This window comes from Poecilia latipinna, unplaced genomic scaffold (genome assembly GCF_001443285.1).
Source record: "Poecilia latipinna isolate Pla-1442-1.1 unplaced genomic scaffold, P_latipinna-1.0 Scaffold275, whole genome shotgun sequence".
In the NCBI taxonomy this organism is placed as follows: Eukaryota; Metazoa; Chordata; class Actinopteri; order Cyprinodontiformes; family Poeciliidae; genus Poecilia; species Poecilia latipinna.
The window spans coordinates 80,177-95,286 of NW_015112891.1; the positions used below are offsets into that span (position 1 = coordinate 80,177).

At 42.4% G+C, this 15,110-nt stretch overlaps 1 protein-coding gene across 1 annotated transcript in view; it reads left to right on the plus strand.

The window, feature by feature from the left end:
* The first annotated feature begins 2,721 nt into the window (after positions 1-2,721).
* Positions 2,722-15,110, plus strand: part of srebf1 (sterol regulatory element binding transcription factor 1) — a 16,161-nt gene continuing 3,772 nt past the window's right edge. The window contains exons 1-18 of the mRNA XM_015033640.1: positions 2,722-2,824; positions 4,663-5,229; positions 7,095-7,270; positions 7,365-7,505; positions 7,586-7,804; positions 7,956-8,070; positions 8,212-8,369; positions 8,500-8,716; positions 8,800-8,984; positions 9,063-9,324; positions 9,472-9,638; positions 9,744-9,912; positions 10,020-10,128; positions 10,331-10,440; positions 11,802-11,934; positions 12,045-12,210; positions 12,872-13,087; positions 14,022-14,133. Of these exons, the coding sequence (XP_014889126.1) occupies positions 2,722-2,824; positions 4,663-5,229; positions 7,095-7,270; positions 7,365-7,505; positions 7,586-7,804; positions 7,956-8,070; positions 8,212-8,369; positions 8,500-8,716; positions 8,800-8,984; positions 9,063-9,324; positions 9,472-9,638; positions 9,744-9,912; positions 10,020-10,128; positions 10,331-10,440; positions 11,802-11,934; positions 12,045-12,210; positions 12,872-13,087; positions 14,022-14,133 (3,325 nt within the window). The remainder of the gene's footprint in view (positions 2,825-4,662; positions 5,230-7,094; positions 7,271-7,364; positions 7,506-7,585; positions 7,805-7,955; positions 8,071-8,211; positions 8,370-8,499; positions 8,717-8,799; positions 8,985-9,062; positions 9,325-9,471; positions 9,639-9,743; positions 9,913-10,019; positions 10,129-10,330; positions 10,441-11,801; positions 11,935-12,044; positions 12,211-12,871; positions 13,088-14,021; positions 14,134-15,110) is intronic.

Below are 15,110 nucleotides of genomic sequence, written 5' to 3' on the forward strand. Positions count from 1 at the left end.
GCTTTTGTTTCTTCATCTCTCCAGTTTTTGTTTGGGTTCCTACCAGGATATCAAGTTTAAGTTTTGATAAAGCAGCAATATTAGGCATTCGCATAGGAAAACCTCCATTATTTTTATGATCAGTATGAACAGTGCTTGGCTTTAAAATTGCCTACATGACAGCGTATTGAAACTAGAATGATGCAAGCTTTAAAAATGTGCATTCTCACCGATAGGTCCCCGTACATTTAATGCTATAAAGTCTATAAACGTCAAAATACTCTCCTGATTTAATATTTAACATTTATTTTATATTTTATTATTATAGTTCATGTATCGTTCACAACATTGTTGGGTGCGGTGGGAGGCAGATGTTTATTCTAGCATGACATTTCTGCCTATGTTACAGATGTTTCCAACCACAGTTTAGCTTTGGTTTAGATGGAAATTATCAAGCCAATAAAAAAATCCCCCCCTATTTTAATTTTATTTAATTATTATAACGGTACCTGTTTTCCCCAATATAAACTGATATAAACGCCTAATAAATAACTAGAATCAATAGTTTTCATTCGGAACCTCTGATTATAGGGAAACAACTATGATTTGTTATTTTCACAAAGTTACTAAAGTCTCAATATTTTATTTTCTCCATAGTCCTTGTAATATTCAAATGTAACTTGGTTCAAATGTAGTATTGATCTTTACTTGGTATTAATGCTGTATCGTTACCACTGTTTTAATATGGTTGCCAGGTAACTGAGATATTAATTGTAGTCCTTTTGTTTTTTTGTTGTTTTTTTTGAAAACTCTTACTGTGCAGGTTGTTCAATGACGGATACCAAGAAAGTCGTCAGAGGTGATTTCAAATGAAACTTCTGCTATTTTCAGTATTTGTGTTTTACAAGTCTTTGGATCAGTAACAGTGTTTTCGTTACTTTTTTTTCGAAGATTGCAAAAATATTTTTCACAAATGTCTTAGCTGTCTATATTTGGATACAGTATGTCATTAACTGGATTAATGCACAATGTATGTACTCGAAGTTTGGACATCTCAGGTGTTCGACGTCTGTTTGGCTGTACCTTACTGTCTGCTGCCATTACTTACAATCAGATTTGTATTTGACTCTTTGCACGTGTGTGACTGCCCAATAAAAGCACTAGCAATGTGTGACCTCTACCTCATTAGTCTGTTTTTATTATTGGATATGGATACATTCTCCATTTAACTACTAGTCATGTAGGCAGTAACAAATTTTGTTCCCATGATGCTGTGCAAAAAACTGAATCAAACTTCATTTCTTTTGACTTGGTCTTAAAATCACTGGTTTTAAGAAGATAAATTTTAAAAGACTTCCAGAAAACGTTAAGGAATACTGTTTAAGAAAATTTTCAGACATTTCAGATACATCTTGTTCCCCAGAGGTACTATACAAGATGTGCAGTACATTACTGGTTTATTTTACATTTTAGAATAAAACCCAAATCTGTCATTTGTGTAAATAATTAGTTTTGTTTGTAAAATTAGCATGACATGCTCAATAACCCTCCCCAAAAATACAAGGTTATTACACTACACTGTCAATGTAGTGCTCCCTTAGGTCATTGACCTATTTCCATAGAATTTTAAAGATACTTATTTGTTTATAGAAGATATCTTGTTTTAATTGCAATCTTTTAGAATATATGTGCTTTTTGTTTTTTTAAGCATAACCTGTTTAATTTTTTGTTAAAAATCAAAAGTACTAAGACTTTAGTTTTTTGTTTTGCTGAACTATATCGTTTGAATCTATTTTTATTAAAGTTATTTTTATGTTGGGATTTAAATTGTTTGTTTGTAAGTTTCAATAAATAAGTTACATCTACAATTTTAGTTTTTTGTTTTCACAAAAGTACCTTCGTTTTATTTTAGTGTTGCTACTTCCACTCCTGCACGACAGCAGCACATGATGTAATCGCTCAGATTCAGAGCTGTGACGTCGAATCACCCCACTCCGATTCTCAGCTTCTCATTGGACAATTTCGCTGGTTCTACAGGAGGAGGTGCTGATTCCGGTCAGACAAACTTAACTACCGGCAGCTCCCTCCCACACGGGATTTTGATTGGTTGTTTCGCGGCAGTCCCATAATAAACAAATGCACGCTGCTGCCTTCAATATTAAGAATTTGTTATCGTAATTTAAGATGGAGTAAACATTACTGAATTGAATATTAGAATTCATATCAGTACGTAGCACAGTTATGGTTTTGTTGGCGTTTTCAGTTATTCCTTGTCATTGGATTAATAATTAATGAGCTATAGTAATGTGTCGTATTTATCACAAATTAATAACCATAACGTCTCTTGAACTGTCTTATAAAATTATTGAAATGCACTCCACATTGTTTCATCGGTTTGCTCAGCAATCAAAACAATCATGAGAATCGTGGGAATCTGCTAGAAGCTCGCTGATTGGCTGGCTCACCTGTCAGTCTTCAGGGTTGTGTGGGTTAGTGCTGAATGAGCCTCAGTGTTTGACTCGGTTTGACAAGTTTCCCAGCGACGATCATGGCGGGTTGGTGTGTATAGTTTCGTTGACATATCGGCAAACAGCGCATCCTGGATAAGTTTTAGGTCGACTTGGGATCCGACAGTTTATCAAATGTAGGGACGTAAACGATAAAAAAACTCTCCAGCTTTCTGAGATTTGAGATAGCACGTCGAACCGACTCTGTGGTCCATAGAATCAGACGAGAGTGAAGATGAACCGCCTGTCTTTTGACGATCCTTCGTTGGATCTGGATCCAACACTGTCTCTTAACGACCCAAGTGAAATTGACACGGCCCTCTTAAGCGACATCGATGGTAAGGAGTTGTGCATTTATTTATATGGATACCTGTTAAGTCAGTCATGTTTAAAGAGCTGCAAGAGTAAGCACTGCATGGACTTTTCTCTGTTATTTCTTTAGTAATGTGGGTTGTGCATTTTGTAACAAACGGCAAAAACAAAGTTAATGGCTCAAACAGCTTATAGTGTCTTAATAAGACACATAGCTAGAATTAGCTATTTAGCTTTTGAGTTTTCTAAAATGGTTCCCTTTGGTTTTATACGTAAAATTAATAGATTTGTGTTGTAAGTGGTTTTCACTATAACTTAAATGTGCACAAATTGGTTATTCTATTGCTAATTTTAGCAAGTGAGGCTAATGTGCTGCTAACGGTTGTGAGTGAGCCCCGCCCCCAGCGTGCCTCGCCGACAGAGGTTACTGTCGTTCATTCCTCCTTCCTGGGTTCAGCTCCCTTAGTTGACCGAATTAACAAGTTTTTACGGTTTGCCCTAATATAATACGACAATTCTGCGTTATTACGCCTAGCTGTGTCTTTTAGCTTAAATCCTTGTGAATTATAATACGTTCCACAGTTTGTATTAAGGAGGGGGGAAACTGCTTTTTTTTTATCAATAATGCAAGATTTTCTGTCTCCTAAAGATTCTCCACCGTTCTTCAATGTGTGTTTTATGAGCACAGCCAACGTGTAGCACGATAAACGGGTGTGGGTAAACAGTATTCGGTCGTGCTCTCCTAAATTTGACCGACTGTAACCCACTGGTGACGCTGCACGATGGTAACCTCCAGTGGAAGCCAAGCATCTCTCTCTCTCTCTCTCCTCGCTGTCTTGGTCTGATCGGCATAGCAAGTCTGAGAGCCGCGCTCTGATTGGTCAAGAGCGATCACCTCATACACAACAGTGGTTTTTATACATTCAGGCTTCAGCGTTGCACAGCAGACACAACATACATCCGGCAGCGCGTTTCATGGATGCGATCATTCTATGCTTTATCCAGTTAAATGTAGAAGTGGGAAATTATTTTCAGTATTTGCAAAGAACACTTTATCTTTGTCAAGAGAGAGTTCTCAAACTGGTTATACCTTGGAAATCCAATTATCATTAGAAGTTTTGGTATTGACTGTTTTATAAATGAAATGGCAGTGCTTTGGTTAAAAAAAAGCTTAATAAATGCAAACAGCTGGATATATTATGTATTATTAATGCACATTCTTATTTCTGGAATACAAAAATGACTCAAAAGAAAGTTGCAAGTCATCCAGGTTCTCAACCAGCCCCAGACTGATATACTACCACCACTCTGTACGTACCAGTAGATATTCAAATTGCATACCATCATTTAGCAAAGAAAAAGAAACAAGGCAGGATTTTCTCAAAATTTCCACCAGTGTAAAAAAAAAAAATTATTAAAGAAAAACACAAATGGATAAAACACGACACAGACAAAGGTGAAGCGCATATTCTTCACCTTCACTTTGGCGTTTAAACAGCTTGAGGCAGAAAGCTGTGCGTCCGTCTGGAAGGTTCTGCTTTTGATGTGGTACTGTTTGCCTGGTAGCAACAGTTCCAGGAAGTTCGTGTGGAGTGTGTGAGGGGTCTCTGGTAATGTTCAGGTCCTGGTTCCTATGGCTACACTGGACCTGATCCAGGACAGAGAGCAGACACACTCCAGATGCCTTTTAAACCTCTGATCTTAGCTGTCACTTTGCCTTTTCACCTTTTTATCACATTTGTATTTCAATTTTTAACAGATCCTTTTTTATCTCTTAATGGAGTAACTATAAGGTTTATTTCTGGTTTATGGGTAACATTCCTAATTATTTCTGTTTTGTTTTGTTTTTTCTGCGCTTCTGCAGACATGCTTCAGCTCATCAACAATCAGGACATGGAGTTTGGAGGACTCTTTGACTCCACTCCCTTCGCAGGGAGCCCTTCCACCCAAGAGATGAATGCCTTGTCCCAGACCATCACCTCTGTTTCTCCTCCTGCCACCGCTCCCACACCTTCATCCACCACCACTTCCTCCATCCTGAGCAGCAACCCCCACTTAGACGCCCTGTTGGGCCCGCCCATCAGCCGCAGCTCCTCGGCCCCGGACAAGGCCTTCCAGCCCGCCACCTTCCAGCAGTCTCCCCTGGCTCAGGTAGCCAGCACCGCACAGAGGCAGCAGCAGCAGCAGCCGTCGTCGAGCCAGCAGGCTCAGAGCCTCAGACAGCCCCTCGTGGAGCAGCCCCAGCCGAGCGTCAGCCCGCCTGCCGCCGCGCAGGCAGCAGCGTCGTCCCCTCACGGCTCGCCAGGTCCAAATCCGGTGTTCAGCTCCCCGACACAGACACTCTTCACATCCCCTGCGCCTCAGACTGCGCCTCAGCCCCAGGCACAACCGCAGGCCCAGAGCAAGTTTCAGAGCCAAAGTAGCTTTACGGGTAAGTCCTCTGCAGGGTGGCGAACGTGTCGGAAGAGAAAGACGTGTAAGCTCGAAAAGCTGGAAAATCAGAAATTTTTCAGTGCAGTTCCACAATCGTTTTCTCTGTGTGTCACAGACTAATATCCATCACGAATTGACGTTCGCAATGTTTTGATCTTTAATGTGAGTTAAAGAAAAAAAAAAAAGTTGTCCCTATGTCACCGGTGTCTCAGTATGGGCTTATTTGAACGAATGGTGTACGAATTGCTGTGTTAATGGCTCAGACTGACTAGTGTTGTAAAGCTGCTTAATTACATAATAAGCTCTTCGAGTGCTGTCAATTTATCCTCTGCTCATGTCCGCTTAATAGTTTGTGTTCATTTTAATAATGTCCTGTGTCTTCTGCTACAATCATTAATTAGATGTTGAGGTGTGACAACAAAGAAGCCTCTGGATATTGCAACTAATTTCTGTCTAATAGCCCTGGCTAAATAAATGTTGCAAACTATTATCAAAGTTCTGCGTTTGCACAATACCCTCTGCAGATATAGGGTTCAGCAGAGTGCAGTAGCTACTGTGTAGTGTCTTATACGTGCATACGCAATAATTAGTTTAGATTATGCGTAGAAGCAACTCTCCGATTCGCTGAGCTAAGGAGATATTCTGAGGTGTTCACTGGGGTTAGGATGATGTAGTTCTTTTTTTTTTTTTTTTTATAGTTCTTTTTTTAATTTTTATTGGATTTTTTCCTTTTTTTTTTTTTTTTTTATTACCGCATGGCTAAAGTCTCTGACCCAGGTGCGGTTTGGCACATGTAACCATTATCTCAGTTTCACGTGATAAGAGGAGGTATGGAACGACTCACTGAAATTTCTAAATGGGTAAAAGGTTATCTTCAGTCTACACACTTATTAACAAATCGTTTTATGGAATTACAGGCTTAGTTAGAATATTGGCAAAAGGGCCCAAAAATGGTTTTGCTTCTTGTGTCGCCGCATGAAGTCCTTCATCTGTTCCAATAACCCGATGGCAAGAAATTTGCATTCCTGGCTTATGTCTGAATTACTTTTACGTTTCACGACGTCTAGATTTGGGATTTATGTTGAATCACTTTCTGCGTCCATTTGACTTCTGTTCGCCTTCCAGAGGAAGTGATGATCTAATTGCTAAATAATCAATACCTATTCTGAACAAACTGTTTGAGTGTTTCTCACCTGATATTCAGCTGATGTTTTTCCAACTGCTTTCCACCCCAAATAACGACAGAAAAGTTTTACAGCTGCAGGCAAACCTCTGCTTTCTGCTTGCATATCGGTATTTTTAGACCACCTTCGTCCAGGAATGCTTCAGTTTTTTATGCTTGCTTGCATAATTCTGAAATGACACATTTTTAGAAAACTACAACTTTTTTTTTATTTTTTATTTAGACAAGCTTTTTCTTAAATGCACCTCTTATTGTTTTTGTCAGCTTGTTTTTCTAGATCGTTTTATAGCACTTTGTGATTTTTGCCAGTGAAAGGTGCTATATAAATAAAGTTTACTCACTTGCCACCTTTCTTTTAGTGAAATAAAAGATAGGCTTTTTAAAGAAGTGATAAGATAACAAAAGATTACGATAAATACTTTGCAGTCGGTATAAAGACATAAAAGTTTTAGCATTTGAACTGCTTCCATCCACTGATTCTTTTTCACAAAACATTTGCCGCCTTTAGACTTTGCTTGATTGCCAGTGTTGATGTGCCACATGTGCAGCACTTCAGCTGCAATAAAAAAATACAGCAAATACCCATATTAATTCCTCTGAAAGAAAAAAAAAAAAAATTAAAGTGATGTTTTATCGAGTTTAACCTGCTTGGTTTAACGGCGCTGTCACTCTTTTTGCAGCCGTCAGCCCCAGCAGCGTGAGCCCTCCTGCCACCAGCTTATCGTCCTCGCCTCCCAGCGTCCAGTCGGTGACCATTCAGACCCAGCTTCAAGGCCTGACCACTGCCTCCCCGCTCCTGGCCACCTCAGCTAGCCCTCCAGCACAGACCATCACAACCCAAGTACAACAAGTACCTGTAAGTGTGTGAGGCCGCTCCTTGATTGCTCCTGGGCTGGATAAAGGATGCCTTCCTTGATGATGGGTCTTTGGTCTGTGTGTGTTTGCATCAGGTGCTGCTGCAGCCCCAGTTCATAAAGGCTGAGTCCGTACTGCTCACCACTTTAAAGCCTGACCCGTGTATGGTCACAACCATGGCCTCTCCTACGTCCCTAGCGACCACCACCAGCCCGGTTCAGAGCACTGCCCTGCAGGTAGCAGAAGAGGGCAGATGTCAGTGTAAATTGTGAATTTTACATTCGAGAAAACTTTCCTGAGTTCCATCCGTCTGTAGGCTTTTATGGGTGGGGGTACCATCCTGACCACCGTGCCTGTGATGGTGGACGCGGAAAAGCTTCCCATCAACCGCATCGCCATCGCCGGCAAGCCGTCAGGCCAGCCGCACAAGGGGGAGAAGCGCACGGCTCACAACGCCATCGAGAAGCGCTATCGCTCCTCCATCAACGATAAAATAGTGGAGCTGAAAGACATTGTCGCTGGCACTGAAGCCAAGGTTGGAAACTGTTTATTCTATGCTCTGCTATGCTATGCTGCAATGCTATTTCGTGTTCTTGGTTCTGGTCGTAATGTAATGGCTGCCCGGTGTAGATGCTGTGTTTGATCTTTATTACATCCACTCCGTGTTTTTCCTTCCTCTCCTTTAGCTCAACAAGTCGGCTGTCCTCAGGAAAGCCATCGACTACATCCGCTACCTGCAGCAGACGAACCAGAAGCTCAAACAGGAGAACATGGCTCTGAAAGTAGCAGCTCAGAAGAACAGTGAGCATTTGAGCCCTCATCTTGTCTGTGTTCTTAAGCGCGCCATTAAGCCGGGCTAAAGCCCTCCGAGCTGTTGGTCGACACTCTGACTGTTCTTTCTTTGTGTGTGTGTGTGTGACTTCTTTCTTCTGCCTTCCAAAGAGTCTCTCAAAGACCTGGTTGCCATGGAGGTGGACACTCAGGCAGAAGTGAAGAACGAGCTGCCCACTCCGCCAGCCTCCGACGTCGGCTCCCCGACCTCCTTCTCGCACTGCAGCAGCGACTCGGAGCCCGACAGTCCCATGGGAGAGGACACAAAGGTGTGTGGCGAACATTTAATTTGCCAGGCAGCGGTTTTGAAAGTTGCGAGACAGTCAGTTTTTAAAAAAAAAAATTATGTTAGGTTAAATTTACCCTAATTGTCCTTTTCTGGATCTCCCTTTGCTGCAGTCCCATTTAGGCTTGCTGGACCAGTCTGCAGCAGGTGGCGTAGTCGGAGGCATGCTGGACCGCTCCCGCATGGCGTTGTGCGCTTTTACCTTCTTCTTCCTCTCCCTCAACCCGCTGGCTGCTTTGCTCTGCTCATCCGGCAGCAGCTCTGCAGGAAACGCTGCCGACATTACCCCCCATCACGCAGGGAGAAGCGTCTTGGGTGTAGATATTCCAGGTAAACCTGCTGGTTCGTCGTAGCGGTTGTCTACCGGAGTTTTTTTTTTTGCTCGTTACTGAGTGTTTCCATGCTGTCCGTAGCTGAGTCTTGGGGCTGGATGGATTGGATGCTCCCCACCATATTGGTGTGGCTGCTGAACGGTATTCTGGTGTCGGGAGTTCTGATCCGATTGTTGGTTTACGGCGAGCCCGTGACCCGTCCGCACTCGGGATCGTCTGTGCTGTTCTGGAGACACCGCAAACAGGCCGACCTGGACCTGGCCAGAGTAAGATGGTCTGGTTATTAATCAGCCTTTTGAATGATGATTCATCCATGTCTTACATTCTGTCTTCTTTCCCTTCAGGGGGATTTTGCTCAGGCCAGTCATAACCTCCGAACCTGTCTGAAGGCACTGGGTCGCCCCCTGCCCACCTCCCAGTTGGACCTGACCTGCGCGGTGCTCTGGTCCCTGCTGAGGTTCTGCCTGCAGCGCCTCTGGGTCGGCCGCTGGCTCGCTGCAAGGGCTGGAGGTCTGCGTAGCGATCGCCCCCTGCAGGAGGACGCGTGTAAAAGCAGCCGTGATGCCGCCTTGGTTTATCACCGCCTGCACCAGCTTCACATGACAGGTAGATTTAACAGCACAACTTAGCTTATGTTAATCTGATTTGACTTCTTAAAATGAAATCTTTGGTCTATGCTAATATCATATATAACGATAGGAAAAATTGTGGATGTTATGAACCTTTTTTTTTTGTGTGTGTGTGTTTGTGCAGGGAAGCTGAACGGCAGCCACCTGTCGGCAGTCCACATGGCTTTAAGTGCGGTGAACCTGGCAGAATGTGCTGGCTCATGCCTGCCTGTAGCCAGCCTGGCTGAGGTCTACGTCTCTGCAGCGCTACGAGTCAAAGCCAGCCTGCCAAGGATCCTCCATTTTACCTCTGTGAGTCGTCATTCCCACGCTTATATCAATCAGTCAGAAGCCTTCGGTGACTGAAGTCAAGCGAGCCTCGCTGAACAAAGCTCCGTCTTCTCTCCCGACCGACAGCGTGTGTTCCTGAGCAGTGCCCGCCAGGCGTGCCTGTCGTCCAGCGGCTGCGTGCCTCCGGCCATGCAGTGGCTCTGTCACCCGCTCGGACACCGCTTCTTCGTGGACGGGGACTGGGCCATTCGCAGCACGCCTAAAGAAAGCATCTACAGCCAGGCCGGAAACACTGGTAGGCCACCAGTTACCTAACGTGGCCTAATTTAGTCCATTGAATTGTTTTTTTACTTCCCCTGAAAGCTATTCTGAAATAATTTAAATGGCTTGGCGTTCCTACAGTGGACCCTCTGGCCCAGTTGACTCAGGCTTTCAGAGAGCACCTTCTCGAAAAGGCTCTTTACTGCGTCGCCCAGCCGCACGGAGAGAAGAGTCCCAACCAGGCTGACGGGTGAGAAAACACCGGGGGCTTTTAAACATGTCTCTGTTTCTTTTCTTTTCTTTTCTTGTCTTTTTTTATTTTTTATTTTTTTGACCAGTATTCATTATTTATTTTCTAAAAGACACGAAAAGTTCCCTCGATTGTGAAAAAGTTCCTAATAAATGAGAATGTTGGAGCACTTGTTGACCTTTTGACTGGTCTCTGCTACCAGGGAGTACGCCGACGCCTTGGAGTACCTCCAGCTGTTGATTAGTGCGTCCGACGCCGCCGGTGCAACGTCCCAGTCCTTTGCAATCGGCTCCAACATGGCCACTGTGACCGGTAGGTTCAAAATAATTAGAATATTAAAAGTTTGATCAGAAGTTTTTTGAAAACAATGGTAATTATGACAACTTTTTTCTTTTTCTTTCTGTAAATGATGATGATTGTCATAGTTAAATATTAATTTAGAATATTCACACTTAAAAAAAAAAAAGGAATAAAAAATGCTGGTTAATTTTTACAACATTGATAGTATTAATAAGAATTAAAACAGCATCTTTGTAAATAATAATAATAACAATAATAATAATCTTATCAAATAAAATATTTAAAATACATAAATAAAACATGCCTTTGTAAATAATAATGCTGTAATCATATAATGTTGTACAATAAAAATATAATCGAGTAATTAAACCTGCCTTTATGTTGAACAGAAAATGCATGAAATATAGTAATAGTTATGACAATCGTTATTATTTTATTCTATAGAAGTATCATACTTCCTAATAACTGCACAGTATTTAATCATATTACAGTTTTGTACAGTAGATTATGCTGCTGTTATTATTAAGCTAGTTTTTTTAATGTATTGTTTTTAACACTTTAAGAACTTTTATTGAGAACTTTTACATCCAGTTTTCCCCTTTACGGGAAAATAAAGGCTGATTCTGTTCCATTCTGCAATAATTCAAGCAATTGATAAGTCAGAATTACAAATTATAACATTCCTGGAAAATCACGACAGAAAAAATGGCTTTTAATTTAACCTCTTAATGCATTGCTTCATTTTGCCTTTACATGTCCCAGCCGTGTCATTACCTGGGTGTTTTTTACTAAATCAAATCGCCAACAAAGTCCATTTATACTCTTTGGAAATCACGTAGTCTGATTTCCAGTCGACTTTCAGCCCCGCAGCACATCTTTTTGTCTCCACTAATCTAAGCTTAAAAAAAGAGAAAGAAATTAAAAAAAAAAAAAAAAGGGAACCCGGTAAAATGGAGGCACACCGAATTGCTTCATTTATCTTCAGCACTGTCAAATCTGTGATCACCTTGAAAGGAGGAAGGGAAGCGAGGCTGTGCCGGGGTTTTTAATCGGAAACTTTTTGTTGGCAGAGCTTCGGGATGCTCTCGGTGTTTTAAAATGTGCTTGTGGAGGTTTGCATGGGTGTGCAGCAGAATATATTACCCTCCTTAAAACTTAAGATCTCGCTGTGGGTGCAAGGTGGGACTCTACCAGAGAGAATGATTCAGGGCTCAGGATATAGACAGCAGCTGTCTTTGTGTATTGTGATGCATGTTAAATGTGGGGTGGAAAAAAAGCCAGTGGGGGATTCGAATATTTGCATAATTGCCTGTCTACGGGAGGGTGTCTCATTTTTTTTTTTTTACTTTTTTTTTTTCTTCTCCAATCACCAGGCTGCGACCCCCACTCTAAATGGTGGTCCTCGGTTGCCATAGTGATCATCAATTGGCTTCAAGGAGATGATGCTGCAGCAGAGAGGCTCTATCCGACCGTGGAGCACCTGCCTCGCAGCCTGCAGAACGCAGAGTAAGTTCCCTTACCCCCCCACACACACACACACACACACACACACACAGTCACACACTTGCACTGCTTTAACCTGTGTCCTTTGTCTGATTTGCCGCTGGTTCTGGCAGGAGTCTTCTGCCCAAAGCGTGCCTCAACACATTCAGGGCAGTCAGAGCTCTGCTGTCCAAGCCAGAAAACTGCCAGCTGAGTCTGAGCCACACTGACAAGGCCAGCGCCCTGCTCCGAGACAGCCTCAACCTGGGACCGCACTGCCACAGCTCCAGCTTGGACAAGGTACGCACATGCTGGAGTCGAGCTGATTTACCTTTTAAAAGCTTACAGTGGAATACAAAAAAAGAACAAAAAACTGAAGGGAAAAAAAAATCACGTTTAGGATATTATTTGCACACAAAAGCCGCAGGATTTTTCCCTGGCCTCAGATCTCCAGATTCCCCCCCTGCAGTAGTTCCTCGGTTCCTCTGTGGGGCGCTGCGGCTGCCCTCCCTGTGGTTTCTACCAGATGGTGATTCTGGTGGATTTGCAGCTCAAAATGAGTGTGCTGTGTTTTTGTGTGTGTGTGTGTGTGTGTGTGTGTGTGTGTGTGTGTGTATGTGTGTGTGTGTGTGTGTGTCTATGGCCAGAGCTGCGGTGCATTGTAGTTGCATTGCATGTGTGTCTCCTAAGAGTGCAATGTACCTGCAGTGCAACACAGAGCTGGACCAAGAGCAGCAGAACACACAAACACACAATCACACACACACACACACTCACAGGATGGAGGAGAAGGGAGGGTTTGTTTCTGCTTTATAAAATCTCTGTAGGTTTTCTTTTCAGTCTACACGTGGAAGGTAAAAACAACCATTAAAAATATGAAATATTTCACGTAACACATTTTCGTGACGCCAACTCGCATCCTATTTGCGTACTTCAACCAATGCGGTCAATATTTCTACAGGTCGTCGAGTTAATGGTGTGCGACCTCCTGCTGGTTTTGAGGACCAACATCTGGCGCTTGCAGCAGCAGGGGACGAGTCCCACAGGGTCCGGCTTGGCCGGCTCCAGCGGTCCTGCCGGCCTTCATCAGGCGTCGCCACCAGAACTTCAGGGCTTCCAGCAGGACCTCTGCTCCCTGCGCAAGCTGGCACACAGCTTCAGACCCGCAATGCGAAGAGTACGTGCAATTTTTACCCGTGTGTTTTCAGGTGGTTGACAAACTGCTTTAACGGATCGGTTGCTATTCGACCGATAAGAAAGGTTGATTTTGGGTTTGGTGAACCATTTCAGGGTTGGTTTGGATTAAAACTCTCCTGAAAGCGACCCATTTTTTTCTTTACTGGTCGAACAGATTATACTAAATGTTCCACAAAATTTAAGATTTCATCATTTTGACACGGTCATTCCTTTGGAAGAGAAACAGGCCCACAGCATCACAGATCCTCCACCGTGCTCATCAGTGAGCATAAGGTGCTTCCTTACATATTTATCCTTTGTTCCACATTAATCCCACCTGATCTTAGCGCCATCTGACCAAAGCTAAAGTCCCACTACAGTTCAGCAAACTCCCACTCTAGTCACTCTGTTTAACTTTAAAACCTTTTTTTTTTTTTTTTTTAATTTTGCAGGAATTTTGTTCGCCTTTCTGCATAAACGTACTCAACTTGAAGGTTGGATTTTTCAGATTTCTTGCCCAATAAAAGGCTTTTATAACAACACATAGATACGCTTTGTGTCGTTATAGAATCCATCATAATAAATCCCTAGAGATGGTGAGCACATTGCTGCTTCCTTTAAACACAAACTCATCCATTTTTAAACCGCCATGTTTAAATCGGCAACACAACCCAAAGCAGCTCTGACTGAAGCTGATTGTTCACAGGGAGTCTGTGGAGCAATTCTCAGTCAAAAAATAAAATTCTTCTCACTTCCACTCCTAACACACACACACACACACACACACACACACATAGCCTTAGGCAAGTGTGTGGCAGCATTGTTCACAGAGAGTCTCTCTGAGGTAGAGCTGAGCGTTAGGTGTGAGTCATCGTCTCTCGCTCTTGTTCCTCCTGTTTGGCTCTGATCTCTCTCTGCCCTCTGCTTCTCTCCAGTTGTTCCTTCACGAAGCTACTGCCAGGCTGATGGCGGGGGCCAGTCCCACCAGAACCCATCAGCTGCTGGACCGCTCACTGCGGCGCCGAGCAACACCCGGAGCCAAGACAGGTGCGTTCGTGTCGGTGGAGAGGCTTCACGGGGTTTCTAGGCGTCATCTGACCCGTGCAAGTAATCGGGACGCGTCTGGCGAGACGAATGTTTTACGGTCAGAGAATCTGCAGTGTGAGGGTTGGCTCGGTTTATTGTTTTGATAGAAGTCTAAAAGAAAAAAAAAAAGATTTTTTTTTTTTGAGAGACCTAAAAGGGTCTGAAGGCAAACATATGTCAGGCTCGGGGTGCTTGAAATCCGTGAAAATGCTTGAATTTCATTTTGGTGTTTTTCAAGGTTTGGAAAGTCTTTGAAGTGCTTGACATTTAAACCTGACAGTTTTGCAATCTAATAGTCGATTAAAAGCCCACATGTGTTGTCTACAGCTGAAACCAAACATGTTCAGACACTTAATAAAAGACACAGATACATTTCTTCTCACCGTCTGTTGAATCAGACGAAACATTTCATGCTTTAGGCCAGTTAGAATTGCCAAAGTTATTTCTATTTACTAAATGCCAGAAAACGTAAGAACACTTTTTTGTGAATTTCTTTGTTTCTTTATTGACCTGTGTTCCTATGAAGCATTTAATTTGAGCAGGAAGGTCATTTACCTTAACATTACTTTTGTTTGGATTGTTCCAATGTAATCAATATTTATTATTTCCAATAACTCAACAAGTTATTGATTGTCTTATTTTATAGTTCGGAAAAATTATTCAAATTGGGGGATTTTTTTGTTGTTGTTAAATTAGAATTTTCTTTATAATTTTGTCATATATTAATTACTTAAAACAATTTTTGTAGTTAATTTGTATTGTTTTTATCTCCAAAGTGTAGTGCAAGAAAAGTTAGAAAATTTCCCTCTAAAGTGCTTGAAAGGTCCTTGAATTTTACTGCGAGCTAAGTGAACGTATCCACTTGACATTTATATTTACTACTATTTGTGTGACATAAAATCACAATAAGTATGTCAATGTTGGGGGGGGGGGGGGGG